Source organism: Epargyreus clarus, unplaced genomic scaffold (genome assembly GCF_041222505.1).
Source record: "Epargyreus clarus isolate Ecla_fem2 unplaced genomic scaffold, WU_Ecla_fem_2.2 ptg000033l, whole genome shotgun sequence".
NCBI classification, from domain to species: Eukaryota; Metazoa; Arthropoda; class Insecta; order Lepidoptera; family Hesperiidae; genus Epargyreus; species Epargyreus clarus.
Window position 1 is genome coordinate 1,621,812 of NW_027332238.1, and position 17,628 is coordinate 1,639,439.

General features: G+C 38.9%; 1 protein-coding gene across 1 annotated transcript; it reads right to left on the reverse strand.

Annotated features, from left to right (window-relative positions):
• Window positions 1–949: 949 nt before the first annotated feature.
• Window positions 950–17,615, reverse strand: RpL4 (ribosomal protein L4). The gene is made up of 10 exons (XM_073090605.1): window positions 17,462–17,615; window positions 12,468–12,648; window positions 10,314–10,395; window positions 9,600–9,763; window positions 7,651–7,775; window positions 6,404–6,502; window positions 4,789–4,924; window positions 3,009–3,144; window positions 1,925–2,084; window positions 950–1,154 (listed from the first exon to the last, which is right to left on the reverse strand). Exons 1-10 carry the CDS (start codon window positions 17,462–17,464, stop codon window positions 978–980), a joined length of 1,263 nt encoding a protein of 420 aa, XP_072946706.1. The 5' UTR covers window positions 17,465–17,615; the 3' UTR covers window positions 950–977.
• Between the last annotated feature and the right edge of the window lie 13 nt (window positions 17,616–17,628).

The window sequence follows — 17,628 nt, forward strand, 5'->3', positions numbered from 1 at the left end:
AAAGTTTTCCTCTTTATAATATTAATATAGATAAGTATAGACAACTCCTTATAGTATACAGTGCTAACTTTAAATTTACTTCTTGGGCGGCAACGGAGCTGTCTTTTGGCTACCGGCTTCTTGCCCGCGACCACCCATAGATTAGTAAAGATTACTGACTCCTAACAAGAAAATGTACCCAGTTTTGAGAATTGAAATAGTTGCGTAAAAAAGTTTTGCCACGTCTCCATGCTAAAATGGCTCTAAAATATTTGAAATAATTATTTATTTATTACGTAAATTACGCAGTATGTTATTTATTCGTAAATTTTCTCTAAAAATGTTTTTGTGTCAAGAATTCAAAAAAAGGAACTTACTAATAAGTCGTTTGTGGCTTCATTCAATTTCAAGGCGGCGAAGTATATTTACTAATCTATGCGACCACCATGATGGCCTTGGACCTCTTCCCGCGAAGTCTCTGCCTTTACAGCGGTGTCGTTTTCGAGGTACCAACAGTGGCCTACCTCAGATGAAACTTATCCTATCTAGGGTTGGTTATAGATGCTCTTAGGGCAGTTACCCAACAAATGGATAGCCTGTACGTTTGCTACTTCTATATTATAAAAAAGTGTGTGGTTATGTTTGCACTGGTTAATTACAGAACTTTTTAAGTCAATTACAAATGTGTTGAATAACATGAAGTTAGTATATATTGGAATAGTAATAGCTAACTTCATGATGTCATTAATGTTTTTTTTCAGTCCTCAAAAAAACGAGTTTAGGTATTCGATCGATAAATATGTAAAAGTGTGTGTGTCCGCGATTTTCTCATAAACTGCTGATCCAATTTGAATGGATTTTTGGTTTTTGAAAGTATATTTTACAAGGAAAGTTTCAGTATATAATCAAGTAATTCAGGATATTTTCCCAATCGCCCTAAAAGTAACTTCAAAAATAAAACAACAACAAATTTTTGTCAGTTAAACTTTATTCTTCAACTACTTCTTAGCCGCTGGCTTCTTCTCCTTGGAAGCCTTCTTCTTGGGCGGCGGCGGAGCTGTCTTCTTGGCCACCGGCTTCTTAGGCTTCTTGCTGGCAGCCACTTTGATCGCCTTGGTTCTCTTCTCGCGAAGCTTCTCTGCTTTCACCGCGGTATCGTCTTCGGGCAGTTTAATCTGGAATTTGCAACTAGTTAGAACCGGTTTTAACTGGTTGTGGAGTTTGAAGTTAGTTAGTTAAATGTGTCAGAATGTGTCAACGTGTGAGTAATCATGGTTATCATAACCCAATGCTCTGATAAGAGAATCATCATGTGAGTTTATGGAATATCATAGATTTTAAGGGCTCTTTCTCAGAAATTCTACCGGTATCAATATTTCAGTTATTAATAACCAATCTAGACTTTGCTTAACAAAGGTCGTAAAACAATTTCGACTAACACCGTTCACTCTACCCAATTTTTAAAATTTGAAAATTTTAATTACTTCATTTAATTTACCCAATTTTTGCTTCACATAGAACGCAATTTTGAAGTTCGATCTTTGGTACGTAATCGATTGATTATTAATAACAGTTGTTAAAACTTAGTCTACAAGGGTGCAAAATACATGGGCGGCAGCAGTAGCAGCAGTAGGGCCACTTACTATCAATTGGTCTGCATGCTTATTTTAATATAAAAAACTTTAATATAAAAAAATCTCAAATTTTCTTTAACAATCACGATAATAATTAAACCCCTGCAAACTACCAACCCCCTTCCCCACCTTAATCACCACCAACTCACCCCCAGCAAAAACAATACCACTGTAAATTAAAAAAATAATAATAATAAATACCCTCTGCATAAACCCCCTCCCCCACATTTTCAACCCTTACTCCACTCGGCCCCCGCTTCTCAGATAATATTACAACCCCTCCCCCACATTTTCAACCCCCTTCAACTCACCCCCCGCTTCTCAGCCAGCGCCAGCGCCCTGGCGTTCCTCGTCCTCCGCTGCCCCAGCACCGCCTCGCGCTTCAGCACCGCCGCGTACGGGTTCAGTCGCAACATCGCTCTGCTGTTGGTGAGCGGGTTGAGCTTCCTCGTCGCGCGGACTACGCGTTTGCTGTGACAGATTGGTAGATTAGTTGGTCGATCGGTTGGTGGATTTGTTTAGGAGTGTGTCAACGTGAGTAATCATGGTTTTCATAACCCAATGCTCTGTTAAGAGAATCATCATGTATATTTGCTGCGACAGATTGGTAGATTAGTTCGTTGACTTGTTGAGTATTGTGTCAGTGAGGTGGCAGTATGTGTCAACTTGAGTAATCATGGTTGTAATAACCCAATAACGGACTGTTAAGAGAATCATCATTTATATAAATAGAATATTATATAATAGTAACATTGCTCTGCTGTTGCGGGTTGAGCTTCCTTGTGGCGCGAACAACACGTTTGCTTAAAAATTGGACGATTACTATTTTTAGTTTAACGTTAAAGGAGGAGAATAACATAACATAAGCAAACTGCACATCTGAGAGATCTTAAAAAAAGAGTTTTCAAAGGTATATGAAACCCTACCAATATGCGCGGCAATAGCGCGGTGTACTATGGCCTAATCCTTCTAATTCTGAGAGGAGACCCGTGCCCAGCAGAGACAGTAATGGGTTGACGATGACTCCTATTTAAGGTACTATGGCAGTAGTTATATGGACTGAAGGTAGTAGAATTAAAGGTGATTAATTCCTCTATGGTTCGACGCCAGTGGCACCACTGCCACATGTATTCCTGCCTCATAACAGCAGTGTTAAGCGCTGCTGTGTTCCGCTTTGAAGGGTGTGGTACAGAAGACATATTTACCCGAGGTGTTCCAGCTTAGTCCTCAGGGGTAACGAATCTGTGGCCGTCCTCAGATAAGAATCTAATCCAATCTGAGGTTGATTACAGACATCTACCGCAGTAGCCACTCACCATCAGGTGGACTGCTTGCTCGTCTGCTACTCCTATATCATAAAAAACAATTACAGGGTTATACAAAGGTGTGACTCACTTGGGCGCTCTCAACACCTTCCTGATCTCTTCGGACTTAAGCAACTTGGTAAGATCAGTGTTGGCCATTTTGGGTTGCGGCAGATTGAAGTTCTTCTTCTCCTTGGACGGTGTCTTCCATGAGCCGAACAGGGCATCTGTCATATGAAACAAATCAGGTATAATGTAGTGTTAGTTTGAAGGTGGTAGAACCCTCTGTGGTTCTACTCCGGCGGCACCACCGCCACACCTATTTCTGTTATAACAGCAGTGTTAAGCACTGCTGTGTCCTAGTTTGATGTGTGGTAAGGGAGACATACTTTTCTGAGGCATTCCAGCTTAGCTTATTAAAAAAAATATAGGAGAATTATAATTATCAGTTTAATAGATTACTTGTTCAATATACTAAGCACTAAGTTGGAACGCCTTAGAAAAGTATGTGTCATTTACTACACCCTTCAAACCATTATGGTTTATCGGTTACACCCATTTTTAACATAGATCATCTGCCTTTCGGTGTGCGAAAATCTAACCTTATGAATGGTTGACTTTGATAAGAAGAATTTTTAGAGAAAATTTACGTATAAATAACGAATACTACTTAACTTCAGAGCGGACTATCAGTTTGGGGCGGGCTATAAATAAGAAGTATGTATGTATTCCACATGTCGACACACCAACAGACGTACAGTCATGCTGATGTTTCCTTTGGGAACATTCAATATACCCCACATATATGTAACCCAAATGGTGTCTAGCCATTCAGGTATGGCTTATTGGGGAAATTTAGATGGTATAAATCGCGGTGTAAGAGTCAGATGAATGTTCAATTTTACAGGAGAGCAAAAATAGTGTGAAAATCGCAACGTAAGAGCTTTTATGTTGAAATGGTTCATAATTATGATATTGTGAATAAACAATATTCTATGTATAATAAAAACGTATTTTTTGCAAAAAGTTCTTATAGTCTAACAGATAACATGATAGTTAAAACTAATTTAACGGTACTCATAATACCTTATTCTGGTTCAATCGAAAGTGGTGAAGTGAAGTGGTAAAAACAACGATTTTATATTTTTTTGTAGATACGTTCAACTGACTTACACCGCGAAATGCAAGCATACACACTGTGTACGGTGTGCATATACGCTTTGCGAGGTAATTTATGACTTGAAAAATAAAACAAATAATTAATTTGAATGAAAAAATCATACTGATAAATAAATTGAGGCCGCTAGAACCAGAGTGGCTTAACTGCATTTTAATGATGTTTGACTTAACGGAATTTTCATAATTAAAAATTTTGTATAGTCCGCGTAAAACTGCTAGTCCGCTCTGAATATAGAAATGAATCGCGTCACCATAGCAAATTGTATGACTACACCCGCTCGCAACAACTTCAGAGCGGACTATACACTTTTACTTTTCTCCATATTGCAAATCGTTTTTTGTACTTAGGCTACTCTGGTTCTAAAAGCCTCAATTTATGTGTCAAATTACAAAATTTGCATGCTGTGCATGTAACTACAACACATGCCATGTGTGCATAATTACCAAGTCAAAACTGTTTTAAGTTCAAACATGTGGATAGTGTTTGGCCTGATTTGTTTATATTTGCAGAGATGGTTTAAAGAATTTATCAGTTTTGTAAAAATTCATGAAATTAAAAAAAATCGTTCAAAGGTGTGTGAAGTCTACCAATACGCACTTGTCCAGCGCGGTGCACTATGGCCTAATCCTTCTCATTCTGAGAGGAGACCCGTGCCCAGCAGTGGAGCAGCAATGTGATGTTGATGACTTACCGAGTCTCTCAAACGCCGACTGAGTCCAGATGATGAATCTTCCGACGTGACCACCTGGGGCCAGCTTGAGGAGGTTCAGCTTGTCCACGTTGAGGGTCTCCACACCGGGGATATTGCGGAACGCACGGGTCAGACCCTGGGGGAGGAACAGGAAGCAGGTCTTGTTAGAGCATATGACATACAATACTGTGATGATGATCATGACTGAACTAATTTTAAGGTTTAACACTGTTTTTTTATGGTCTATAATGATTAAGTAGCAGACGAGCATGCAGTCCACCTGGTGATAAGGTCATGTACACCTGTACCTGTAATCAACCCCAGATAAGACCTTTTGTATATGTAATATAGGAGTAGCAGACAAGGAGTAGCTACTGTCGCCCATGTACATCTGTAATCAACCCGAGATAGGAGGTCGGCCACAGATGCACCACTAAATCCTGAGGACTAAGCTGGAACGCCTCGGATAAGTATGTCTCCCTTACCACACTTCAAACCGGAACACAGCAGCGCCTAACACTGCTGTTATAACAGAAATAGGTGTGGCGGTGATGCCTACAGAGTCGAACCACAAAGGGTTCTACCACCAAGCTACTACCGCCCATAGAAATACATACTTTCCAGAGGTGGTTCAGCTTAGTCCTCAGTTGTAGTGGCGCATTTGTAACCTACCTCAGGTAGGAAACTAATCTTATCTGTGGTTAATTATAAATGTCTGTACCGCAGTAGCCACTTACCATAAAGCGGACAGTTTTCTCCTCTGCTACACCAATATTATATTTAAAAATTAGGTCTCTATATGGCAATGGGCTGTATACTCATTCACTACTCATATATTATAAAATTTATAACAATAAATAATTGATATTGTCTTCCACATGTCGACACACCAATCGAGTGTGGTCTCGGCTGATGTTTCCTAAGGGAACATATCACTATACCCTCCTATAATAGTAACTCGGTGCGAATTGATCGTACCGAGTAAGGCTATGGGGGATACTTATTCTATCATTTCAACCTCATGCCTTGGTTGAGTTTTAAATATATTTTTTTTACAAGGAGACCCGCGTGGTGGAACTGCCATCATGCGAGTCTGACGCGCAGAGGGTCCCGGGTTCGATCCCCGGGCCAGACAGATATCTAAATGACGAATTTAGGTTTTTGTATTTGTCTGTGGGTGTCTATGGCACCCACGACACAGTGAATCCTAGTGTGAAGCTGGAGAGTATAAAGCGTGTAGCGTGGATGGTTATAGTTCGCGCCAGACTGCTAGTCCGCTCTTTTTTTTTATTGTTTAACCTAACGATTGGCAAACGTGCTACTTGATGAAAAGTAGTCAACGCCGCCTATGGACAATTGCAACACCAGAGGAGTCGCCAATGCATCGCCGGCTTTGTAGGAGAGCTCTGAAGTTGATGCACACAGGTGTAGTCAACGAGCCAATGCGGTGGAACATAACTACAAGCATATACTCCGTAGCAACGTAAGGGCACACTACGCAGCTATTCGCCCGCTGATATCTACAATGTGCTGTTGCGACGCGACTCGTTTCTATATAATAGGAGCGGACTAAAACTTTGGCGCGGACCATACTATATTGCGTCGAGGGTCTCACCTGGTCCTTGTGGTAGATGATGAGCGGTCCCCTGCGCTGCACGCGGCGACGGTTCCTCATCTTGCCCTTGCCGGCGCGGAGACGCTGGGATTTGTACACCTGGACAAACATATACCGGTACATATATATTTACAAACTGGAGAATAACTATAATAAACAAAAACATGACTCTTTAAAAATATAGCCTTTGTCACTCCAACAATTTAGACTAATCCAACAACACCTCATGTAAAACCGTCAAGCCGTTTGTGCTGCAGCGTGACAAACAATGAGACATACATACATACATGTCCCCCATGTCTCGAGTTTTTAAAAAAATGTCTTCATGGGTGTGTGAAGTCTACCAATACGCACTTGTCCAGCGCGGAGGACTATGGTTTCATCCTTCTCCCTCTGAGAGGAGACCCGTGCCCAACAGTGGGACAGTAATTGGTTGACGACTACAATAATTGGCCCAGTAATGCCATTTGAATCATGTATATTTTTCTTTTTAAGTTCCAATATTGATTTAATATTAACATTGTTCTATCTTCTTTATAAAATAGATGAATTTAGCATTTTATCTGTCCCTTATTACTGTAAAAGTTTGTTTTCCAAAGTCTATTTCAGATTAACATAAAAATTAACCTAAATGTTGTCCAGGAAAGTCACTCTAGTCCCATATGGAATAACACACAGCTATTAAACTGAGGATATAGAATAGGGACTTTAATCTAAGCACAATGTATGCATTAAATAATGCATACATATTTTTCATCAAAATTTAGATGGTAGAGTAATATTTCTATATAGGTTAGAACTCTCTGATGTTCTCTTATTTTGGCACAATAACAGCAGTGTTAAGCGCTGCTGTGTCCCTGTTTGAAGTGTGGTAAGGGAGACATACTTATCCGAAACATACTTATTCAGCTTAGTCCTCAGGGGTAGCGACGCATCTTGAGCCGACCTCAGGAAGAAATCTAATATTATCTGGGGTTGATTACAGATGTCCATGGGCAGCTGTAAGCACTTACCATCAGATAGACTGCTTGCTTTTTTTTTTGCAGTAGAAGACGAGCATGCAATCCACCTGATGGTAAGTGGCTACTGCCGCCGATGGACATCTGTAATCAACCCCAGATAGGATTAGACTCCCACTTCATGTCGTCCACAGATGCATATGCATTACCCCTGCATATGCTGCATAAGCTGGAATGCTACTTCTACATTATAAAAAAAAATATATAATTTCAACTTCTCCAACATACCTTGAGGACATCAGACCAAGCCTTGATACGCCTGAGGAAGATCACCGCCTGTTTGGTCTTGTTGATCTCTTGGACCTTGTCGGCTACCACCAAGGGGAATTCGGGGACCTTCTCGATGATGTGGCCTGCGGAGAACAAGTAAGGTTAAAATAATATACATATACATTGAAAAACATTACCACTTGGGTAAAAACACAATTTTCTGTAAATTCTAACATTGTATAAAGTTAAGCAACACCAGGCGTGGCAGAGAGTTGGATCGGTGACCACCAGTGGCTAACCATAAGAGCTTCCGTGCTTCGACGTGTGATTAAATTGACGACCCGATTGTTTTCGATAGCTGTCGTTAAAATTTTCGGAGGACTTGATAAACCCAGAACTTTCTCTTCACCACATTTCTCTCAACGACGAGTACAAATAGCTACCATGAAAGTGTGCATTTTCGCCTTATCAACATAAGCCTGGTAGAGTCCGCGCCAAACTGCTAGTCCGCTCCGAATACGATATAGATACGAGTCGCGTCGCAATAACAAATTGTAGATATTAGCGGGACATTAATACAGCTGCGTTACTATTCCCTTACGTTATGGAGTATATGCTAACTAAACCTGCGCGCAACAACTTCAGAGCGGACTAGAAGTTTGACGTGGACTATATGGATATAAAATACGAGTGGTATAATGGCATGTAGTACCAACGCTGCACCCATTCCCGCTACGGAGCGGTTCTGGAACGCCATGTCGGTACGCTGATGTGGCACTGTTCCGCAGTAACGCACAGGGGCATGGCTGGCCCGCTGCACGTGGACATTCAGTGCATATGCGTAGATAGAGTCTATCTGGTTAAAAGTAACCAGATAAGAATGGTTTGCTTGTTACATTAGGTGCTTCTTTAAGAGATCACGAAAATCCTTCTAAAGGAGTTTTCCGTCACACAGAACTATTTAACAGGTAGGAATATCTAATCCTATCTGGGGATTACAGATGTCCATACAGCAATAGCTTACCATCAGGTGGACTGCACGCTCGTCTGCTTTTCCTACATTACAAGGCACACACCGCGGGCCTGCACGAGCGCGGGCACACACGTCACATCTCACGTCTAACCTACACGACCATGAGCAAGTCAGTCACACTTCACCCTTAACCTACACGACCTTGAGGAAGTCAGTCACACGTGGTTGATGATGATGATCACTCATCGCGGGTCCGCACGAGCTCGCACCCGCCCTAATATGCATAATCCTTCTCATTCTGAGAGGAGACCCGTGCCCAGCAGTGGGACAGTAATGATGATAATAACGATGATGATGATGTTGTTGATGATGATGATGATGACGACGTCGACACACCGCGGGCCTGCACGAGCGCGGGCACGCACGTCACATCTCACCTCTAACTTACACGACCTCGTGGAGGTCAGTCACCCCCGACCCCTAGTCCACACACCCGGCGCACTCACCGAGGGCCTGCACGAGCTAAGCCACACACGTCACACTTGACACATCACCTACACTACCTCGTGGAGGAGCAGTGGGACAGTAATGATAATGATGAGGACTCACCGCGGGCCTGCACGAGCTCGCACCCGCCCTCAATATGCCTAATCCTTCTCTTTCTGAGAGGAGACCCGTACCCAGCAGTGGGACAGTAATGATAATGATAACGATGATGATGTTGTTGATGTTGTTGATGATGATGATGATGATGATGATGACGACGCCGACTCACCGCGGGCTTGCACGAGCTAAGCTACACACGTCGCACCCGCCCTCATATGGCTAACCTTTCTCATTGTGAGAGGAGACCCGTAGAGAGCAGTGGGTCATTGATGGGTTGATGATGATGATATTGATGATGATAATATTGAAGATAATGATACTGATGATGATGATATTGATGATGATGTTGATAATGATATTGATGATAATAATTATGATGGTGACTCACCGCGGGCCTGCACGAGCGCGGGCACGCCGGCCGCGGCGACGGCGGCGGCAGCGGCGGCGCGGCGCTGGCGCAGGTTCACGCGCCGGTGCCAGCGGCGCCACGGCTTCGTCGGCGCGAACATGCGACCGCCGCGGCACATGTTGCCGAACGCGCCCTGGCCCGATCTGCAAGAGGATACATTTTAAAGACCACGCAGAAATTGTAATTTAGAACTACAAGTAGATCTGTGCCGTCGCCGTGTATAGCACCAAGTTGAGGTATTGGTTGGAGTCGAGGTAAAGGTGGTATAAAACCCTCTATAGTTCGACTTAGGCGGCCCAACCGTCACACCTATTTCTGCCTAATAACAACAGTGTTAAATGCTGCTGTGTTCGGGTTTGAAGGGTGTTGCGATAGTATAGCTGAACTCTAGCTGAATCTAGACTTGTTTGGATTTCATTACAGACAATCATGGACAGCAGGCGCCACTTACCATCCAGGTGGACTGCACGCTCATCTGCTATTAAAGTATTATAAAAAAGCAAAAAGAAAGAAAATTATGATATATATTACTCGTTTAATAATAAGACCGAGACACAGACCGCGAAGAGGTTCTGTCGCGACGCTAGAGCGCTTCGCTATTTTTTTACAGATTTGTGTTGATGATGTTGATGTTCGCCGTGAAATTTACATTATGAATGAAAAAGTACGCAAAAGTATACACGCGTATCTTACCTATGGGTACCACCACCACGAACACGTGGAATACGGGCTACGGCACGACCGGTACCCCAGGACTCCGCACTGGTTTGGTGACCTGCAGATCAACATATTACATTAAAATCGACATAAACAGCTCATAACTTGTGTTACCGTAACACGTCAAGAGATGGCGCTAAAGAAGTCTGAATCACGCTATTGAAGTTTTCTAAACATTATTCCTATACACGAAAACTTGCCAATTGTGATTAGGGTTGATTTGATAGATTTTCTCAATCATAAATTATGCATGATTGCCTTGTCTATTGGCATTTAATATATCATAGAAAGACTTAATTTTAGTGTTATATAATAGGATTTAAATGCATTTCAAGTGGATCCTGTTAACCTTTTTAGTTACAGCTTTTGACTAAGTTTAGTAAAATGCAAATTACAATATAAAGATAAATTAGTCCTAAAGATTTTTACAAAGTAAACACTTATTGTAATCTTCTTTAAAAATATGTCTCCTCAACTTTGAACACATTGCCCAAAAATGCTTCTTTATTATTTTTTTCATACTTGTTCTTGGCAACCATGATGAAAGAATTGACTAAATTGACTTTTTCTCTACTTTTTTACTTTTTATTTGAAACAACTGTAGTACCGACGCTGCACCCATTCCCGCTACGGAGCGGTTCTGGAACGCCATGTCGGTACCCTGATGTTGCACTGTTCCGCAGTAACGCACAGGGGCATGGCTGGCCCGCTGCACGTGGACATTCAGTGCATATGCGTATTCATCTATTGTTGACTACACAAAAAGTTAATAATCCGATGCTTTGTTTGACACGACATATCGCGGTGTTAGTCAGATGAACGTATCTACAAAAAATCAAAAATCTTTTTTTTTCACAAAACGGTTCACAATCTAGCCCTTTATGAAATGGCAAAATGACATAACGCTATATTCAATATTTCACAAGTTACAAAAAAAGAAATAACAGAAGAACCACTTTCAGTTGAACCAGAATAACGTATTATGAGTACCGTTAAATTAGTTTTATCATGTTAACTGTTAGACCTAAAACAACAGATTTGCAAAAAATACGTTTTTAATCATAGAATATAGTTTGTTCAAAATATAATCACTTTATCAATTTCAATTATGAACCATTTTAATGTAATGTTGCAAAAGTTGTTGGCAAAGTTTGAAGTGGTGAATTGTCAGACTATTTTTGCTCTCGTGTAAAATTGACAAAATGTAGATACGTTCATTTGACTCTTACACCGCGATATATGGGAAGGTTTAGCTGAATGATTATCATAACACATTGTTTATGAATTATTTATATCTTTTGTAACACAAGGGAAAAAACACTAACCAAATCTGTCAAAGTATTATACAGAAAAATATGATTTTGTGCTATACGGTCTCAAGATTAACAACTTTTTAACAACTTTGCAAATTTTCTAACAAAGAAAATACCTCCCAGATTATTAATATAATAACATTGGATTATATGCACTATCAAAATGCCGAATTATGTATGCAAATATGCACTAAAAAGGGGCAAGATATGCACTACTATTAAATCACTATTAATGATTAAGTTTCTAAACTAAAACGCTTTCTACACTCACAGCCCCACACTAAGATTCCCTGTATCGTGGGTGCTATGGACACGCACAGAGACAAATACACAAACACCCAGACCCAGAAACAGAAATCTAAATTCATCATTTAGACATCTGTCTGACCGGGGATCGAACCCGGGACCCTCTGCGCGTCAGACCGACATGGTGAACGCTCCGCCACGCGGGTCATGCGCATCAATTATTAAGTTTTCCGTTTATTTACGCTAATTGATTTAGGATATCCAGTCAATAGTGTCAATCTCTAGTTATTGGCATTACTATTGGTCTTTAGTTATTGATGATATTAGGAAACTTTACTGATATGTGAACTAATTTTACAACCTATTTTTAAGTGTCATATTGTATGTTTCCTAAATAGAAATAAAATTACAGCCAAGTTTTGTCAACAAAGAACAAATTTCAAACTTATTAACTTCTCTAACTTTTGAAAAGTTAAGGTAATTTTTAACTAAACTTCTATCATTTCGTAACTAATCGTAATAATCATAAATATGGTATAACTACAACGTAAAAATCACGGTAGTTACATACCAGCCTCCTTGCTGACGCAGTAGGGCTGACGGGCATTCTTGGACATCGAGACGTGGACATCGTTGACCAGGTCCGGCCTGATGGGCGCCTTGAACACGAACGGCAGGGGAAGCGCAGCACCAGCCACCACTTCACTCTTCTCCGAGTACACCGACACAAGCGGTCGGGCTACTGATAGACTCTGGAAGGGAAATTACAAATTAGAATGGATTCTTTATTGTTATGTCAAGTTTGTAGCAAAACTTGTATTGAAGGTGGTAGAACCCTTTGTGGTTAGACTCCGGCGGCACCAATGCCACACTTATTTCTGCCTCATAACAGCATTGTTAAGCGCCGCTGTGTTCTTGTTTAAAGGGTGTGTTAACAGACGCATACTTTTCCGAGGCGTTCCTGCTTAGTCCTCAGGGGTAGCGGCGCATCTGAGCCGACCTCAGGTAGACATATCTAATCCTATCTGGGGTTGCTTACAGATGTCCATGAGCGGCAGTAGCCACTTACCATCAGGTGGACTGCATGCACGTCTGCTACTCCTATATTATAAAATACGTGTGGTACCAAACCTCATGGTTCTACCTTAACCTAAAAACGTCTAAAACATGTGTTCAATGCAAATAAATAAAAAAAATCAATAAGTAACACACTACCATATATCAGTAAATATAAATGTATTCCATATGTCGACACACCATCAGCATGTAGGACCAATGGTGTTTCCTAGAGGAAGTTGTTATACCCCTTGAATGTACCTGGAGGACCATGGTGGTGCGACCAGGAAGAGTTTGGGGACGCAAAGAATATATACAACGACAGTGGAGACTGATTAACTGGACTATGACAAAAAGCTTACTACTAACTTAGTTGACGAACCGCGTGGCGCAGCGGTCACCATCCCGGTCTGACGCGCAAAGGGTACCGGGTTCGATCCCCGGCCAGACGGATATCTAAATGATGAATTTAGATTTGTTTCTGGGTCTGGGTGTTTGTGTATTTGTCTATGTGTGTGTCCATGGCACCCACGATACAGGGAATCCTAGTGTGGGGCTGTGAGTGTAGAAAGTGTTTGTTTGTTTGTTAGTTATTATTTGACTGATAAAATGGTATGTACAAGATATGCAGTTTTTTATGTGCTTTCTATGCGCACATAAAAAACTGCATATCGTGTGTACCGGTAACATAGTAAAATTTTTAATTTCTAAATTCTGCGATAATTTTAGTCAAAAATCATACATTAATTGGTGTGGTCTGAAGTTCCAGCATCACATGTTCCGTTAGTTGAGTTTATCATTGTAGATAAATATTTCGTTTTTAAAAGATATAGTGTAATTATGGAGTTTCTTTTGCTGCTTCGTCTCCATAATGAAACACCTTGTGAAGTAGCAGTAGATTGATATTCAAAAGAGTTCTATCTATATATATATATTATATATATATATATATATATATATAAATCAATTATGGTTTGTTAGTCTCGCTAAAACTTGAGAATAGCTGGACCGATTTGGCTAATTTTAGTTAAGAATAATATGTGGAAGTCCAGGGAGGGTTTAAAAGGTGAGTAAATATGAAATACATTTCATAAATAGATTCTGATGCAGTACAAAGTTTGCCGGGTCAGCTTTACTAGCTAGAATATATTTTGAATAAAATATTGATTGATTAATTGTTGTCATAAGGTGATACAGTATGGAGAAAGCTACTTTTGAAGGTTTCTTTCTTAGCAGCTACATTTAGCATTGGAGATTAAGATTGAACTGTTTCACAAGTGTGGGAAGGAAGACTTTTTCCAGAGGCATTCCTGCTTAATCCTCGAGGGTAGCAGCACATTTGTGGCTCACCTCAGGTAGGAATCTAACCCATCTGGGGTTGATTACAGATGTCCATGGGTGGTAGTAGTTGTTTACCATCATATGGACTGCATGCTTGGCTACTATTTATATATTTTATAAAAAAGATAGATGCAACAATCAAAAGCGATTTTTTTGTATATTAAATTGGTTGAAATATTTTTAAAGTGTGTGAAACCGCGAGACATAGTATTTGTGAAACATAAACATGATTCTAAAGTACTAAGGATAAATTGGAGAGCTCTCATTGTTTTTTTCATAAATATAAACTAATCACGCTTAAATTCATCAAATGCTCTTATTAATGTTCTCGCCTATGAAGTTCATTATTAAGAAAAGGTAGACTAACCATTGATCTATAACTAAAGATCCGCCACAAGCGGGCAAAACTTGAAACATACAAAATACGGCAAGTGGTGTAAAACGACTCCAGCCAAGTCCAGTCGCTCTCGCGCGGCGTAGTAATACACACGAATGTCACTGAACACGTTAAACGTCATTATTTTGAATTTAAAGCCTCAAAATGCCTTCTTGTGCAATGCGTAAATGCAAAAATTATGCTCGAAAAAGAAACAAACTTCATGGAATCACCTATCACACGTAAATGAAGAGAAATTATTAAATTTTGTTTATTTTTCGTGTTCGATCCGCCATGATTACGTGAGTAACCAGAAAGAGACAAAGTATGTTTTTGTCAATGAAAGTGATAAAGACGCAAAATGCATGGTCATAGATCAACAGAACTAAAGTGACATTTAATTGAATCTGACGATGTTCATATGTCGTATGTTATAGTTTAAGATCCCACTGCTTAATTTTTATATTAGTGTGTTTTTAGTCAAAATATAACATTTTATGGTTTATTTTAATAAAATAAAATCGATATATGGGAAATTCTGTATCCTAATCTTTAAATTTCCTTCGATACCTGTGGTAAATAATAAAAAATATTACCATAAAATTTATATAGGATAGTATACGGTATTTTAAAATTTCTTTAATTGAATAAATATTTCAATCATTAAGGTCGTATTTCTTCCTTAACCTAAACATAATTTAATAAACAATCTTTGTATAGCCAGAAATTAATCCTCAAAAAAACCACGGTAAAATTAAAATCTTATATATAAAATTCTCATGTCACAATGTTAGTTACTCTGTACCTACTCCTGCGAAACGGCTTTACTGATTTTCACCAAAATTTATACGCATATTCAGTAAGTCTGAGAATTGGCTACTATCTATTTTTCATATCTCTTAAGTGATAAGGGTTGTTCACCCTTAACATTTTTTTATTTATATGGCAACACAATGCTTGCTGGGTCAGCTAGTACATTTATAAAATTTACACAACTTTGCAATTAATGGTCGTGTGTAAAATAAAACTGATAATAATAAACATAGATTAGTAAAGATACTTCGCCGCCTTGAAATTGAAATAAGCCACAAACGGCTTAATAGTAAGTTCTTTTTTGAATTCTTGACAAATAAAGACATTTTTAGAGAAAATTTACGAATAAATAACTAATACTGCGTAATTTACATAATAAATAAATAATTATTTCAAATATTTTAGAGACATTTTAGCACGGAGACGTGACAAAACTTTTTTACGCAACTATTTCAATTCTCAAAACTGGGTACATTTTCTTGTTAGGAGTGAGTAATATTTACTAATCTATGATAATAAATATAAACAATTTTTAAATCGTATATTTTAAACCAGTCGATACATCTGTATAGATACATTTTTTCAAATTATATTTTTATATAATAATAATTTATTTGGTTAAACTGTACTATAACATTTCTAAGTAAACGATGTACTAAAACTATTATCGACAGTTTTGGACATTTTTTACCTTCTGTTCCATTATTTCTTTGTCTTTGACAAGCATGCGGATCAATGGGAAAGCCACCATACGTCCCGTTTTTACGGGACAGTCCCTTTTTTCGATGCTTCGTGCCGTTGTCTCCGAAATGAACCGTTGCCATTGTCAATTAAGTAACAGTAAATAGTATAATTGTGAAAAAAAACATGGGGTGCTCCATTTATCAGTTTTCATAAAGCGCCCCACATTTTTTGCACAATTATACTATTTACTGTTCCTTAAATGATACCTATATTGAAAATTATTTTCTACTTTTTAGTTAATTTTATCATAAAAGCGTGTTTTTTTATTATTTTTAACTATATTTTTTCAAGTAAAAAGTATTTGACATAAAAAAATCGATGTCCCGTTTTAAGTAAGTAATCATTGGTCACTATATTCCATGGTCAATATTTACGTTTGCGTACACTTGAAACGCAAGGTCAAACACTAGTTGTCTTTTTTTATCACATTGTTCTAATAGCTCTGTCCCTTATAGAACATTTGTCTATGTAGTTAAAGGTAAGTAAATTAAAAAACGTGCATGTGTGCTATCAAAGCAGTTTCGCTCAAGTTTTCTCTTAAGTTAGTGGGCGTATAACGTGTCTAGTATAAAATGTCATTGAGACTAACTAATATTAAAAAAAAAATTACAAATGAAAAAAAGTTACACTGTGAAACGACTAAGTTTATTCCAGAAAAACAGGGTGCATCGATAATTGCATGGATAAATAAGGCAAAATATATTAATTTTTAATCTTATGAGGAATAAGGTAGAAGGTAAAAGTAGAATTATTTACAATGGAGGTATGACAGACCTCGCTAAATCACAGACTTAACCTCAAAAAGTACAAAGTTTTATAAAATATATTTCACACAGACTTACTAAATTTCAGTAATATTAAGCACGGGGGTAACTAAAATTCCTGTTTCAAAGTATATCTTCAGGAAATCTTTACTGAATAAACAATTTTTCACGAAACATAGACAAGACAGCCATGCCGTAACCACAACACGCTATTTCGAACAAATCAATATATTTTATACTTTCGAACACTATTACGCTAAAATATAATCGGAATCCTATTCAACAGGTCAATAAGAGCGTGAAAAACTTACAGTAAAACACTCCAATGCGATTATTTCACAAAAATAAGCCTAAACACGTGGATTGCCCAATGATATTCGGGAAATACGCATTTTGCACTGTCACTGTTAAACTTTCTCCACTTTAACATGTTCCAATTTAATTTATCACATTTATTGTACATGGACTTACCATTTCGCTACGATAGCGAAGTTATTCCTCCCAAAAAACACAATTAGCGGCGGTGAACACCATCCGCCATGCCACGGAGGAATAAAAAGACCGGAAGAGTCTGTGAATCTGACAATACTAAGCGGCCATTGCCAGTATATGTAATTTAAAATCTGGATTATTATCTA